This window comes from Chiroxiphia lanceolata, chromosome 11, assembly GCF_009829145.1.
Source record: "Chiroxiphia lanceolata isolate bChiLan1 chromosome 11, bChiLan1.pri, whole genome shotgun sequence".
Lineage (NCBI taxonomy): Eukaryota > Metazoa > Chordata > Aves > Passeriformes > Pipridae > Chiroxiphia > Chiroxiphia lanceolata.
This window is the reverse complement of record NC_045647.1, coordinates 16455855-16468011: the sequence shown is the minus strand read 5'-3', so window position 1 is coordinate 16468011 and position 12157 is coordinate 16455855. Positions and strand designations below refer to the sequence as shown.

Below are 12157 nucleotides of genomic sequence, written 5' to 3'. Positions count from 1 at the left end.
GCATCGGATGTCAGACTGCTTCGAGCTCTGAGTCAAGCAATGGGCTACAAATATGGACACAGAAAATAAATAAATAGGAAAGTATTCTGTAGTGAAAGTTGTTTTGAGAATCTAGAAGAGGATGTTTATAAATAGTGAATTTCCTGTGGTTAAACATTTTTCACCCCCTCTACAGTTAATGGCTTTGTTTCCCTACAGCTGCTGGAGTTTGGTCATTCTAATAATTGTCATTTGTTGTTTGTTCAGCAGAAAGAATGTATGTTAGGTCCAAAAAAAAGTATCAAATTATTATCTCTGCTCTAAGGAGCTCTACCCTTTGAGCACAGGCTACTTGTGTGTATTTGTGCTCCCAGCCCTAGGAACTGAAGATGGAGAGGGAATGAGGTAAGGACAACACCCAGCACAGCCTGAGAATCAGGATGTGTGATGAGACTGTCACTGTTGGCATCAAAGCTGTAGGAAGCAAATGGTTACTCCAAGGAAGTGGATGACAGGAGCAGCTGGTGGCATGGATGGCTAGAGGACAAATATGAGTTCTGAATCACTTGTGCCCAAGGTGATGTTATAAACTGGTGGTTTGGACAAAAAGAAGAGGGACAAATTGGAAGATAATGCCCTTCTTAGGTATAGGGAGGAGATGCTGTTCAGAAGGAGCAGCAGGATGGGGAAGTCATCCCTGTGGGATGCAAAGCAGGGTGACTGGTTGTCATCATTGATCAAAAGGAGACAATGGATTAGGAGTAGTTAAATTGGATAAGTGATGGGGAAAACACGTAGGGCTAACCTTATTTGGAAGGGTGGTTGTGTTGGCAAATAGTCAAAGATATTTTTGTATGAGCCTCTAAATAGTGCAAGGATTTTGGAGGACAGGCCTTGAATAGAAGGCTGTAGAAACAGCAAGAATCCTTGGTACACTTCACATCACTAACCACAACAGCTTCATACAAAAAGCATCTGTCCTTAAAAACTGACTTCAGAAATTTAACGCAGATAAGGAATAAACAAAATCTAATTTTATGTGAAAGGAAGGGACACCTGATAATATGTTTGCTAGTAGGTGAACTTGAAAAATACCAGCTCTTGTCTCTGATTTCACAAGATCATGAGAGTTTTGAGGGCTGATGAAATGCAGCACAGCTGATCGAGATTGTTCCATGTCCCAGTTTGGTTTCTCAATCTTCTTTTCTATTTGCATTATTTCACAATAGAGTCTAAGGGGTAAGAAATAAGCATGTAATTTCTTCTTTCCTTGACTGTTAGTTAAGCCTTAAACTTCAGAAGGGTAGACAGTCATAATTTTACACTTGAGCTGCACCTTGCTGTGTTGCTCACTAATATATAAGAAATTTTAAGCTGGGATAATGACTTTGCTTTGGTTGCAACACTTCATTTTAATGCACTTCACCATTTGACCGTTTTCCCTCACTGATTGATATTTTGAGTGTGTTTTTCCTGTGTTCCTTCTAGGTGAGGGAATACAATGTGCATTTATTTTTGGTGATGCTGTTTATAAACATGCAATCTTACATGTGTATATTACAAACGTCTGTTTTAAAGAAAAAACCGACTAAAGTCTTAGAGCATCTTTAGCAACTGATGGGATGCAACTCCTCAGTTTTGGTTTGCCATTCTGAGTGTGTGTTCCTCTAGCAAAATTAGAGTCGATGGCATATCCACAGGTTGGGGCTGTTGGAAATCCTTAGGAGCTACATATATGAAGCAGTATTAAAAAATGAGATGGTTTTCTGGAGACTAAATTGTGTAGAGATATTTCTGGTGGTAAGCCAGGCAATCCAGCAATAAGGAATAGAGAGAAAACTGACCTTAGGAGTCTGCCTTGGCTCTGCAACTTTCACCTCTGGAACTACTTTCGGTCTGTAAATTGTTTTTCATATAAAGTGAGTTAGTGGTGATGTGAAGAGGGGAACTGAGCATTGTGCCATTGGAAAAACGATATATGTAGCATTTATGTCAGATATATGTACCTTGTGGGTATGCTTGGGTGTTTTTATCAGTCCACTTCCTCATTGTAAACTTGCTTACGTTTCTTCAGGGGAAAATGTAATTCATGAGACATTGACGTTTAAAATACTGTCACTAGAATGAATATTCCTCCCCACCTGCAGTGAGTGTTGGCAACACTTTGTTGAGAAGGCTGTGGCTTAGTCAGATAAAGTGAAAGATAATTAATTTTTTTAATTATTTTGAGTATTTGATACATCCTCAGACCATGGCATTTTGTTCTGGTCTTGACTTTTTATTGAGCTAATGAACAAACAGGATCATGAGGAAGAAAATAAACCTATGTCTGCTGTTCTGAGTCTTATGTGTGTTGTTGAGGATGCTACACTGAGGTACATAAAAAGCAAGATATCTGCTTTTTTTTGCTTTTGGTTTTAGTCCTGTCGTTTAGCTGTTAACATCTGTTTTGGCCAGCAGAGGTACCTTTGGCTTCTACTTCCAAATACATAGGTGTGTTTGTCACTAAGTGCCACCTGTGTAGGTGATACTGGACTGCATGGTGGCCATCTAAACCAGAACATCAAACATTTTTTAGTGCCCTGAATTTTAGATTGTGAACATTCATCTTCTTGTTAAAGACAAGCAGTAATGGGTGGTATGTGCTGTAGCACCATGTGCTGTGTAGTGTTGTTTATAGGGCTGTGATGTTATATAAAAGCAGAGTATTTGGGATCACTGGGATCAGTGATATTCCTCCTTTTGGTGTGCAGGGCATCTGTCTTATTGGTATCTGTGGAGGAAAAGCACTCCCAGTTAGCCTGGCACCTGATCAGAGCAGGTTTGCCACTTGTTTGATTGGGATAATTCCCTTGGTTTCTGCTTTATGGCTACCACTAGACAGTGGTGCACAGAGCGATGGGAATAACAAGCAAGGTGTGCACATTAAACTGGACAGAGGGCTCCAGTAAAGGCAGGTTTGCTGGTGTTGTACTTTATTTGAGGAAATTTGCGTAAAAATTTGAGTAAAAATGCAAGTGATGCCAGGCTGGCACACTGACTGCTTGGCAGTGGGAGGAAACATCCCTTGTGCATGTTGTGTTGATCTGGTTTACTGCTCAGTGAGAAGATCTATTACAAACCCCTGCAGGCAGTAGGACTTAATTTAGAAGTAGCTGTTGGTGTAATCCGTGAAGCAGCTATTTAAGTGTGTTGCAGATCTCTTCATGGTGGCTTCCCAGCCCTTGGTTTTGCTCCAGTACAGGTTTATTGTTACATTACCAGAAGACAAATGTTCCGTGAGAAGGTTAAATTTGTGTGGCTGACCCCAGCAGCAGCAGAAAAAAAAAAAAAAAGCTCTTGGTATAGTGTTAGTTGGTACATTTCTGTCTGGAATGGGTAGAAAGGTCTGTTTTAGCACAGTTCTTTGCAGAACAGGAGGACCTGAGGCTGTGCACAGAGCCTTTGAGTACAGATCCTGATTTGTCTTTTGCAGCTCTTAATTCACTGCTTATACTGAAAATCCGTTCAAAACTCGAACTAGGTATTTCAGGTGAAGAACCCTTCAAACTGGCTTTGAAGAGCAGTGTTTCCCCCTAAAATTTCTAGGGGCTCAGGGATTTCTAACACCTCAATACTTTATTTTACTGCCCTTAAAACTGGAAGCAAAGCTGTTAAGCTTAGTAAGCACTGTGCCATTGGCACTTCATAGACTTTATTTTCCCAGAGACTTCCTTCCCTCTCTTGGAGAGCGGTTCACAGCCTGAACTTATGACAAAGAGGAAAAGGGACAAGAAAATATTATCTTTCTTGTTTATAGGCTTTTGCACAGAGGAACTGACTCTGAGGGCTTTTATCAGTGTCCTTCCGGAGACTTTGACATGTTTGGATGGATCTGTTTTGGTTTACAGTTAGGTCCCTGTAACTTTCAGTTCATGGAGTAATTGACTGTTTCATGGCTGTGAGGTTGGGTACCACTTTGTCTCCTCTCTCATGAAAAGTGCTGTATTTTTAATGGGTTTGGTTTTGGTTTTGTGTTGGTTTTTTTTTTGTTTTTTTTTTCTTTCCAATGAGTATTTTAAGAAAGCACATCTGCCTTTACTAATCTGTTGGCTTTTTTCAGTTTATTATTTGTGCAAATGACTTTGTGATTTGAGAATCTTGGGCAGTCACAGTGCTTTGTACAACAGTTTAGTTATGCCTTAGAGATAAACCCTGAGATTTAATCTTTTGGAGTGAATAGATGGCACTGAGGAAATTGTTACACATGTGGATTGTGTAGAAATTAATTCCCTTAAAAACAGGAGGTGGAGGGAGCTGGTGGTATCTTTGCATCACTTTAATATCTACTTTCTTTTTAGGCAGTTCCTTGTAGCTGTGGTAGAGTCATGCAAGGTATCCTTAATTTTGTGCCGTCAAAATGTTAAAAAACTCATCATTTGAAAGGAAATGCCTCAAGGTTTTCAGTCTATACATATAACTCCTTCAACTTCCTATGCTGTTGGGTTTTTTAAATTAAACACTCTGATAATGAGTATTTTTATACATATACCTGTATCAGATTATTGTATTTGATTGTGTAGAATACTTGTGCTTTATTTCCAGTAACAGCCAAAATGAACTCTGCTCAAGAGAGATTTTTATTGGTAATAATATTTAAAAGAGAAATAATAAATAGTGAATACCCTGCTTTACTGTAATAAGGTGCATCTGTCATGCTTGTTTTGTTCAAAAGCAAGAAAAAAGTTGAGCAGTGTTGAGGTCTTGTCTTAGAGATATAAAAATTAACTAAAAATTGCCTACACCTTGCTGTTTCCTTTCAATGCAAGCACTGAACTGAGGTGCACAGGTGTATAAGATGTCAGTGTCCTTATTTTTTGTATGCAAATACATAAATTTCTTGTTCCCTGCCTGTATACAACTCATGTGTCCAGCACTGCACTACCACTGACTCGCCCTTCCAAAATTCAGCACAGCATAAGAAACCTGGTTAGGTCCACTTTACTCCTGTAGAATCCCCTGGAATAGTGAGGCACAGTGCATGAGCTGCTTGGATGGTCACTTCCTCAGAGAGCACACAGAGACTAATTATTGCAGTAATATTTCCACTGCCTTTGCTTTGTGGGGATATTAATGGTAAATCCTAGTTTTCTGTGTTTGTGTTTCAGTATGTATGACCAATTGCCCTACTCTGATTGTCATGGTGGGTCTCCCAGCAAGAGGAAAAACCTACATCTCCAAGAAGCTGACCCGCTATTTAAATTGGATTGGAGTGCCTACAAAAGGTGATGGGTTTACTTTTGTTTACATCAGAAGGACAGGACAGGCATTAGGTGTTTTAAAAACCTGATTTCCAGTAATTTTGTTGCTAACATTGACTACTTTAAAATCCTGCTTTTGTATTTTTAAGCAATAACATACACAGGCTCTCTGTCCTATTTAAATGTTAACCAATTTCTGGCGACTATTTATTTACCTCCTTGTTCTACCAGGTGCCCTAATCAACTCTTTTTTCCCTTATTCTTTTCCACTGCCCTTTATTTTGGTTTATTTAATTTTTTTCCCCTGCTATTCCTTCCCCATTCTTTATGTGGGTAAAAGATGAATCTTGTTTACAAGCAGTTGAGCACTTCTGGATTAAACTTCCAACTTCTCCCATCATTTTTTCTCTGTGAACTTTGTGCCACATGCAATTCTCTGTCTGCTTCTTTGTTTAACTGCATTTGTGGAATGACTTACAGTTTTTTTGTAAATATTAAGAGCCCAATGAACTGAGGCAGCCACTTGCCACTTGTTATCACTCTCTTAAGGATTTATATCAGTGTTTTGAGCAGTAAATGGTTCAGGTTGGCTGTGACAAGGACCTGCCTGTCCTGCCTCATTCCTCTGCTCCTGTGGTGTCTTGTGGGCCCAGGCTGACAAGTAAACAAGACCTAAGTCCATTTGAGGCTCTCAGCAACCTTTGCCTTCTCCTCTGTCTCTGTAGAACAGAAAAAATAGAAAGTTTTAGTGTTCTGTGATCCTGTGTCCAGTGCAGTAATGGTAGCTTTATTGTTATGCCTAGTTAATCATTTAAATAACATTAAACATGTGAAATCATACTGAAGTTTTGGCTGGATATTCAGAGATGTATTTCCTAGTAGCTCTAAGAAGTCAAGATGAAGAGTTCTGGCCTATATTTAAACTGCCTCTTGATTCTAGGGTATAGCTTTTTGAGTTGGCGTTTTCTTAAGCTTTTAGAAACTTGCCTGATGTGCTTTATTTAGAAGAGACATTATGGAGGATATATTATATTGTTTAAGTGTGAGAATTTACAGGATGTTTACAGGATTTAAATTATCACTGGAGTTTGACTGTTTTCACCCAGTTTAACCCTTCTGATGGGCAGTATCAGATACTTGGAGAGTTTGGTTTTATCTGTTAGGCTGAAATGGAGTAACAGTCTAACTAGTTTAGCTGTATCCAAGCTGATAAAATATATGTGATATAACTATGCTTGTATGTTAGATACACATTTGACCTAAATTTATAAAGATATGTTAGGTTTATATGTCACTGTGTAGAGCACTTTACTGTGTGAACTTTGAAAAGCAGAAGTCCAGTATTGGACAACAACAAGATATTGTCCACATCTGGCTCATGCTTGGTTGAATATATCCCAAATACAGTAAAATGGGTAGGTGTGGTTTGCCTCAGTTATAGGAAAAGGTCCATGGGCCACTGTGAGCAGCACCTCAGAAAACACATATGCACTTGTGCTTTATGAAAACTAGAGCACTGCTGCCTAATTTAAAAAAAAATATACCACATAAAGTTGCCATATGAGCTTCCATCCTAAGTTGCTGATTACTGTTTGTCAGAAAGGATGACTTGAGATTCTCTTGGAAAACCACAGAGCCTTCCTGTTTGTGTCATCAATGATGCAACTGTGCTAAAGTTGAAATCAGTGTGAAACCCCTCAGTGCCTGACTGAGGGAATAGATGACAGGCTGCCTAATGCTTCCAGCTGATGGGACTGAGTCAATACAGGATCAGTATCTAGTAGCCCTAACATCTGTTACCCTTTGGCTCTTAATGTCTTAAAATTAGTGTGTGCTTAATTTAAGGAGTGTTCTTGTTCTCTGAGACAGATGGTTCAAATTAGGAGGTTATGTAAACCAGAGGAAAAGATAAATGCCATCTTTCCATGTATCATTAAACCAGCTGGAGAGCTCAAGAGCAGAAGGTAGAGGTAAATAGCCCAGGGTTGGTGTTAGTTGAATCGTTTCAGCCATCAGTTCTGTGTTTTCTTCCTTCCAAAGTCTGCTGTTGTTTAGAATGTGAAATGGTTAAAAATACTGAGGACTTTTGTCTGGGCTTTTTGAAGGAAATGAGGTCAATTAGATGCCTGAATAGAATTGTGTTGCAGTGTGGTTTTCAGATACTAAACCTTGGAAGCTTTTTTGAATAGTTGTGGCTGTGTGGTAGTTGTGAGACCCATTAGCTTTAGGAAACTTTTTCCGTAGGGATGGATGCTAATAATAAGGGCAAAAGATTGTCCCACTAGATAGCATTTTTCCTTTCCTGTGCAGGACCCTCTTGCAGTAACTGTTCCTTCCTATGAAATTCATTACTTCTGATTTTTAAAGGTCTAATGCCTGACAACACTTGCCATCTGATCTTGCATCTTCTGTTTTTCTTACCAGGACCCACCTTTTCATGTGGTCAGTGATCGTAAAAACCATCACAGAAATAACCTGCATTGTTCTATAATCCAAGCCATGCAGTTGACCATGAAAAATTCCATCAGAATTGCTGAATTCAAACAAAACTTGACTTTTGGGGAAATAAGCAATATTTGTATCTTTATCCTCTGCCCCCAATCCCAGCAGCAATCTGTATACAACAACTGGTTCTTGAGCTGTTTTATTCTATGTCTTTTTAATTACAACTCTACAGTTGTGTCTGTTGCTTCTTTTCCTCTTTCCAGAAATCAAGTCTGCCAAATAGCTGTACCTTGGCAGCTTCTCAAACAGAATGCTTCAGTGTGATCTACTGTTACCAAAAAAAAAAAAATAGAAAAAGCTTTGTAGTTCAACAGAAAAAAAAAGCTATAGGTCAGAAACAACTTAAACATTAATTGCATTTCAGAGACCTACTTTCAGAGCTGTTGAATGAAATTAATTAGGGTTCAGTGTCATTGTCTGCTCCGTAGCAAAACAGAACTGTCTTGCCCTAATGCCATACCCAATATTGTGACATTATTTTTTTAAAATGTTTTGGGTTTTTTGTTTTTACAGTGTAAGGTTGTTTTTTTTTTAAATAAACAGAACAGGGGTTGTGAAATAGGACGTACTAATCCTTAAGGAATAGAAGTATTTGAGTGGGGTTCTGAAAATAAGTTTCCACTGCTCGAATTCTAAGTTTTGTTTATCAAAAGCAAGATTGGTTAGTTCTTTTTAGAACTCTTCCTTGCTTAAAGAAGAGCTCAGAGTTTTGGGAGGTGCTACCAGAGTACTGTTTAACTGTGCATATACACAGAAGAAAAAGCTAGTAATCATAATTATTAATACTTATTAATGCTAGTAGTCATTAGTAGTCCTTCATAGACTTTGAGTAACCCCTAAAGGGGTAACTTTAAAGGAGGAAAAGAGTTTGTTGTCCAGGCAAACTGGCAGAGGCACTTCAGTATGGCCAAGTCACTCCACTGAAACTACCTACAGCCCAAATGTTCTTTAGCCATTTCCATGATTTATTGTTGTCTCTGTATTCAAACCCCCTCAAAACACAGGAAGTAGTATGATATGTTAGCTTAATAGTGCTAAGTTGTTTTATCCTTGCAGGTGGTTTGGCTTCAAAGTTGTCATAACTTTTGTCCTTTTTCCACGACTGTTGTTAGTTCCCACTAACACTTGGTTTCCTCTTGGCAGAGTTTAATGTCGGTCAGTATCGCCGAGATTTGGTGAAAAAGTATAAATCCTTTGAGTTCTTCCTGCCTGACAATGAAGAAGGCTTGAAAATCAGGAAGTAAGTCTCTTGGTTATGTTTGGTACACAATGCTAATTGTATTAAAATGATGTCGTGTGTGATTTGCTCTTAGTGGTGGATTTAAGTTGCATTTTTGTATGCTCAAGAAGACCCTTAGGGAGACTGCAGCGTGAAATGAGAGGGAGAAGAAATTCTAGAGAAGCTGGAAAAGTGATTTATTTAGGCTGATTAAAATTTGGAGAGAAGGTTGATTGCTTCTTGATTCCTTTTCACTTTTCAGTAGGCTATGACTACTGTTATTCCTGTAGATATTCTAGGATATTTTCACTCAAAACAAAGCAATTTTAGCAAGTAGTTACTTCTTTTCCTACCTTTTTTAAGGTATCAGTTAATGGACGTGACTCTTTCTGCTACCTAATTCCAAAAATGCCATTTTAGAGCTTTTGTTTTTTGATCATAAAAAGAAGAGAAAAAACCACCACATAATTGCTTTTCTTTTTGGTTTGCATACTGAAATTTTTCACCTGGAGCGCTTTGCACGGACTTGCCATTACCTATTCAAATGAGCAGGAATCAAACCCTATAATTTTCTCCCTGAAATTGTCTTTTTGTCCACCATGCAGGTGCCTCATGCAGTCAGTCAATGCACTGCTTCTAAAATTGCCATGTTTTGCTAATGCTGTGCAAAGCAAGGTCAGAACCAGCGTGAACATCTGTGTGCACGTGAAGCATTTGAGTCTCTCCTCATCTGGAGAGAGGCTGTGCTTCAATGTAGAGACAGACCTTGAGAAGAAAGGTTAGATAAAGAGAAAGGTCTCTTGATTTTAATTCGACATTCACTGTACTTTTTAGTATGTTCAGGAAAGCTTTTAAGAGTGTGCAGCACGAAATGAGAAGGAACAGAAATTTGAGAGGAATGGAAATATTTTTTTAATTTAGGCTACATAAAATGTGGACTGCTTTGTTCTTAGTTCAGTTTCAGCTCAAGAGCCAAAAATGTCTGGACTTTCTTTTGTGGCTGTTCCTCCCCTTGTCCTCTCTCTCCCTTCCCTTTCCCCCTCAGCAGCCCTGAGTGCTGCTAATGCCAAATAGAACAACTTGAACCTCCTAATCTTCTGGGACTAAGGAGTAGCTTTGAGAGGTGCATTACCCTTGCAAGCCACTACATTTTGCTTACAGGTAGAACCAAACCTTTTAACGTGCCTCCGTGTCACCTCTTAGACTAAATGGTGAGGGATATAACATGAAAAGGGCTGTGTGAGCTAATCTGCCTGCTTAGCAATGAGTAAAAAGGGTTTATATTTATTCAGTGAAGATTTGACTGTTGAATCTCAGCTCCTGGCATCTGTTAAATGTGCTAATGTGGAAATACTCTCAGGATTGGAAAGCCTTCATTTCTCTTTTAAGATAAAGCTGTGCGTGCAGAATGTGGTAAATAGAAGAGTTATGAGTTTCAGTCTGGAAGTCAAAATCGAGGAGTAATGCATAGAAGGGCTGTTGAAATGGTCAGGCTTTTATGTTGGTACTGCAAAGAGACTGCACTTACTGGAAATAAATGGGGCATTGTTCTACTAACAAGTAAATCCTGTACAATGTTAATTTTGCCCTCCAGCATCATTTATGTGTTAGGAATCACAATGGACTTTGAAGATAATACTAATTCTGGGGACATAGGAAAGTTGCAAATGAATGTGTTCTTGTTCAGATTTAACACAAGTGTAGGGGTGGGGTTTTTTGGTGTTTGTGTCCTTAACTGCCTCCAGCACTAATTACTGGATTGCTGACTGCAATAGGATGTTATTTTCACCCTAATACTTTGTTTTACTCTCTGTTTCAACACATGTTTTTTTACATAAGCAGTTTTCACACAATAGCTCGAAAGAGAAGTAGTAGATTGGTGAAAAATAGTTGTCTCTTCACCTTAACTTAGGGCCACAAGATAAGAGCCTTAAGTTGTCTTAATTTATTTATTCCCCCCCCCCCTCCTTGGGAACCAAATTAAGAAGCAAATATCTGAATAGCTAATTGGGAAAAGAATACAGTTGCAGGGATGATTCAGCGATGTTACTTTAGATCAGTGAAAGTTTATCCTGGTCAGCAAAGCTCTGGTGGGTGTTCTGTGGTGATGTAAAGGTGTATCAGTTACACAGAGGAGCCAGATGACGTGACCGTGTTTCCTTGGTATGGCTTGGTTGTCCTGGGTTGGTTTTTCCCGTGCTTGGGGGGGGGGAACTGTGCTTTTGAGATAAATTATCTAACGTTTGCAGGGCACAAAAGCGTTAATAAAACGACTTGAGCTGTTATTTGACTTTTACTCTCTCTTATTTTTCAGACAGTGTGCCTTAGCAGCGCTGAATGACGTCCGGCAGTACCTCAGTGAAGAAAACGGGCACGTGGCTGTAAGTTTCTTGTTGAAGACACATTCTTGAGATGCTTCTGTTCTTAACAGTGTGTGTCTGCTGGATAATACACACACTGAGTAATTCCAATAGCTCTTCAGTTTATCAGATTTTTTTCTTTGGCAGTTGTTTGTTAGATCTGCCCTGTTGCTGAAAGGAGCACTTGATTTCAAGGTGATGATGCCATATGAGCAGCTACCTTTGATTTGAGAGGCTAGCTGGGAAGAGGGCAGCAAGAAAAATGTCCCTCTTCTCTCCATGTTGTATAATGTACCGTTAAACACATCTGATGTTTTGCTTGCACCTCTGTTTCTATTTGATGATCTTGTGTTTCAAGTGGAAGGTAGAGACTTGCTGAACAAAAAAGTATCCTCTGTATTGCTTGGCAGTTGTGTTACTGGCATGAGAAATCTCTGAAGAGAGCAGGAGAAACATCATAATAAATTGATGCATACCTGAGTATTTAATAATGGGATGCAAAACAACAGCTGTTCAATTATTGTCATTGCATATTCATTCAGATTAATTTGTGTAATGTTTTTCTTGAGACTACTGACACAACTCTGGTTTTTTCATCAACTGATCAGGGAAAACCATTAACTGTCACTGTAAATTCTACTGGAGACACAAGGGAAACGTTATACTTTAGCAAGCTTCATTCTTAAATAAAACACTGATATGTTCAGAGCTAAATGTAAGTCCTTAGAAGAATGGCTGCATTGGTTGTGTAATCCAGGGCAGGATTTACAACTCTTGCAGATCTTCTGCCCTTTAAAGATTTTCCCTTGCATTTTGAATAGTAGATTCATTGCAGCATCTTTTTTTGTGTAGTA

At 38.9% G+C, this 12157-nt stretch overlaps 1 protein-coding gene across 8 annotated transcripts in view; it reads left to right on the top strand.

Moving 5' to 3' along the window:
- Positions 1-12157, top strand: part of LOC116792064 (6-phosphofructo-2-kinase/fructose-2,6-bisphosphatase 4) — a 56981-nt gene that overhangs the window by 23433 nt on the left and 21391 nt on the right. For 7 of the 8 annotated variants that reach the window (XM_032698638.1, XM_032698639.1, XM_032698641.1 and 4 more), the window contains exons 2-4: positions 5127-5243; positions 8868-8964; positions 11258-11324. In XM_032698638.1, coding sequence (XP_032554529.1) covers positions 5127-5243; positions 8868-8964; positions 11258-11324 — 281 coding nt within the window. Of the gene's footprint in view, positions 1-4331; positions 4354-5126; positions 5244-8867; positions 8965-11257; positions 11325-12157 lie in introns of those variants that run through there. The other variant, XM_032698640.1, reaches the window with a different exon arrangement.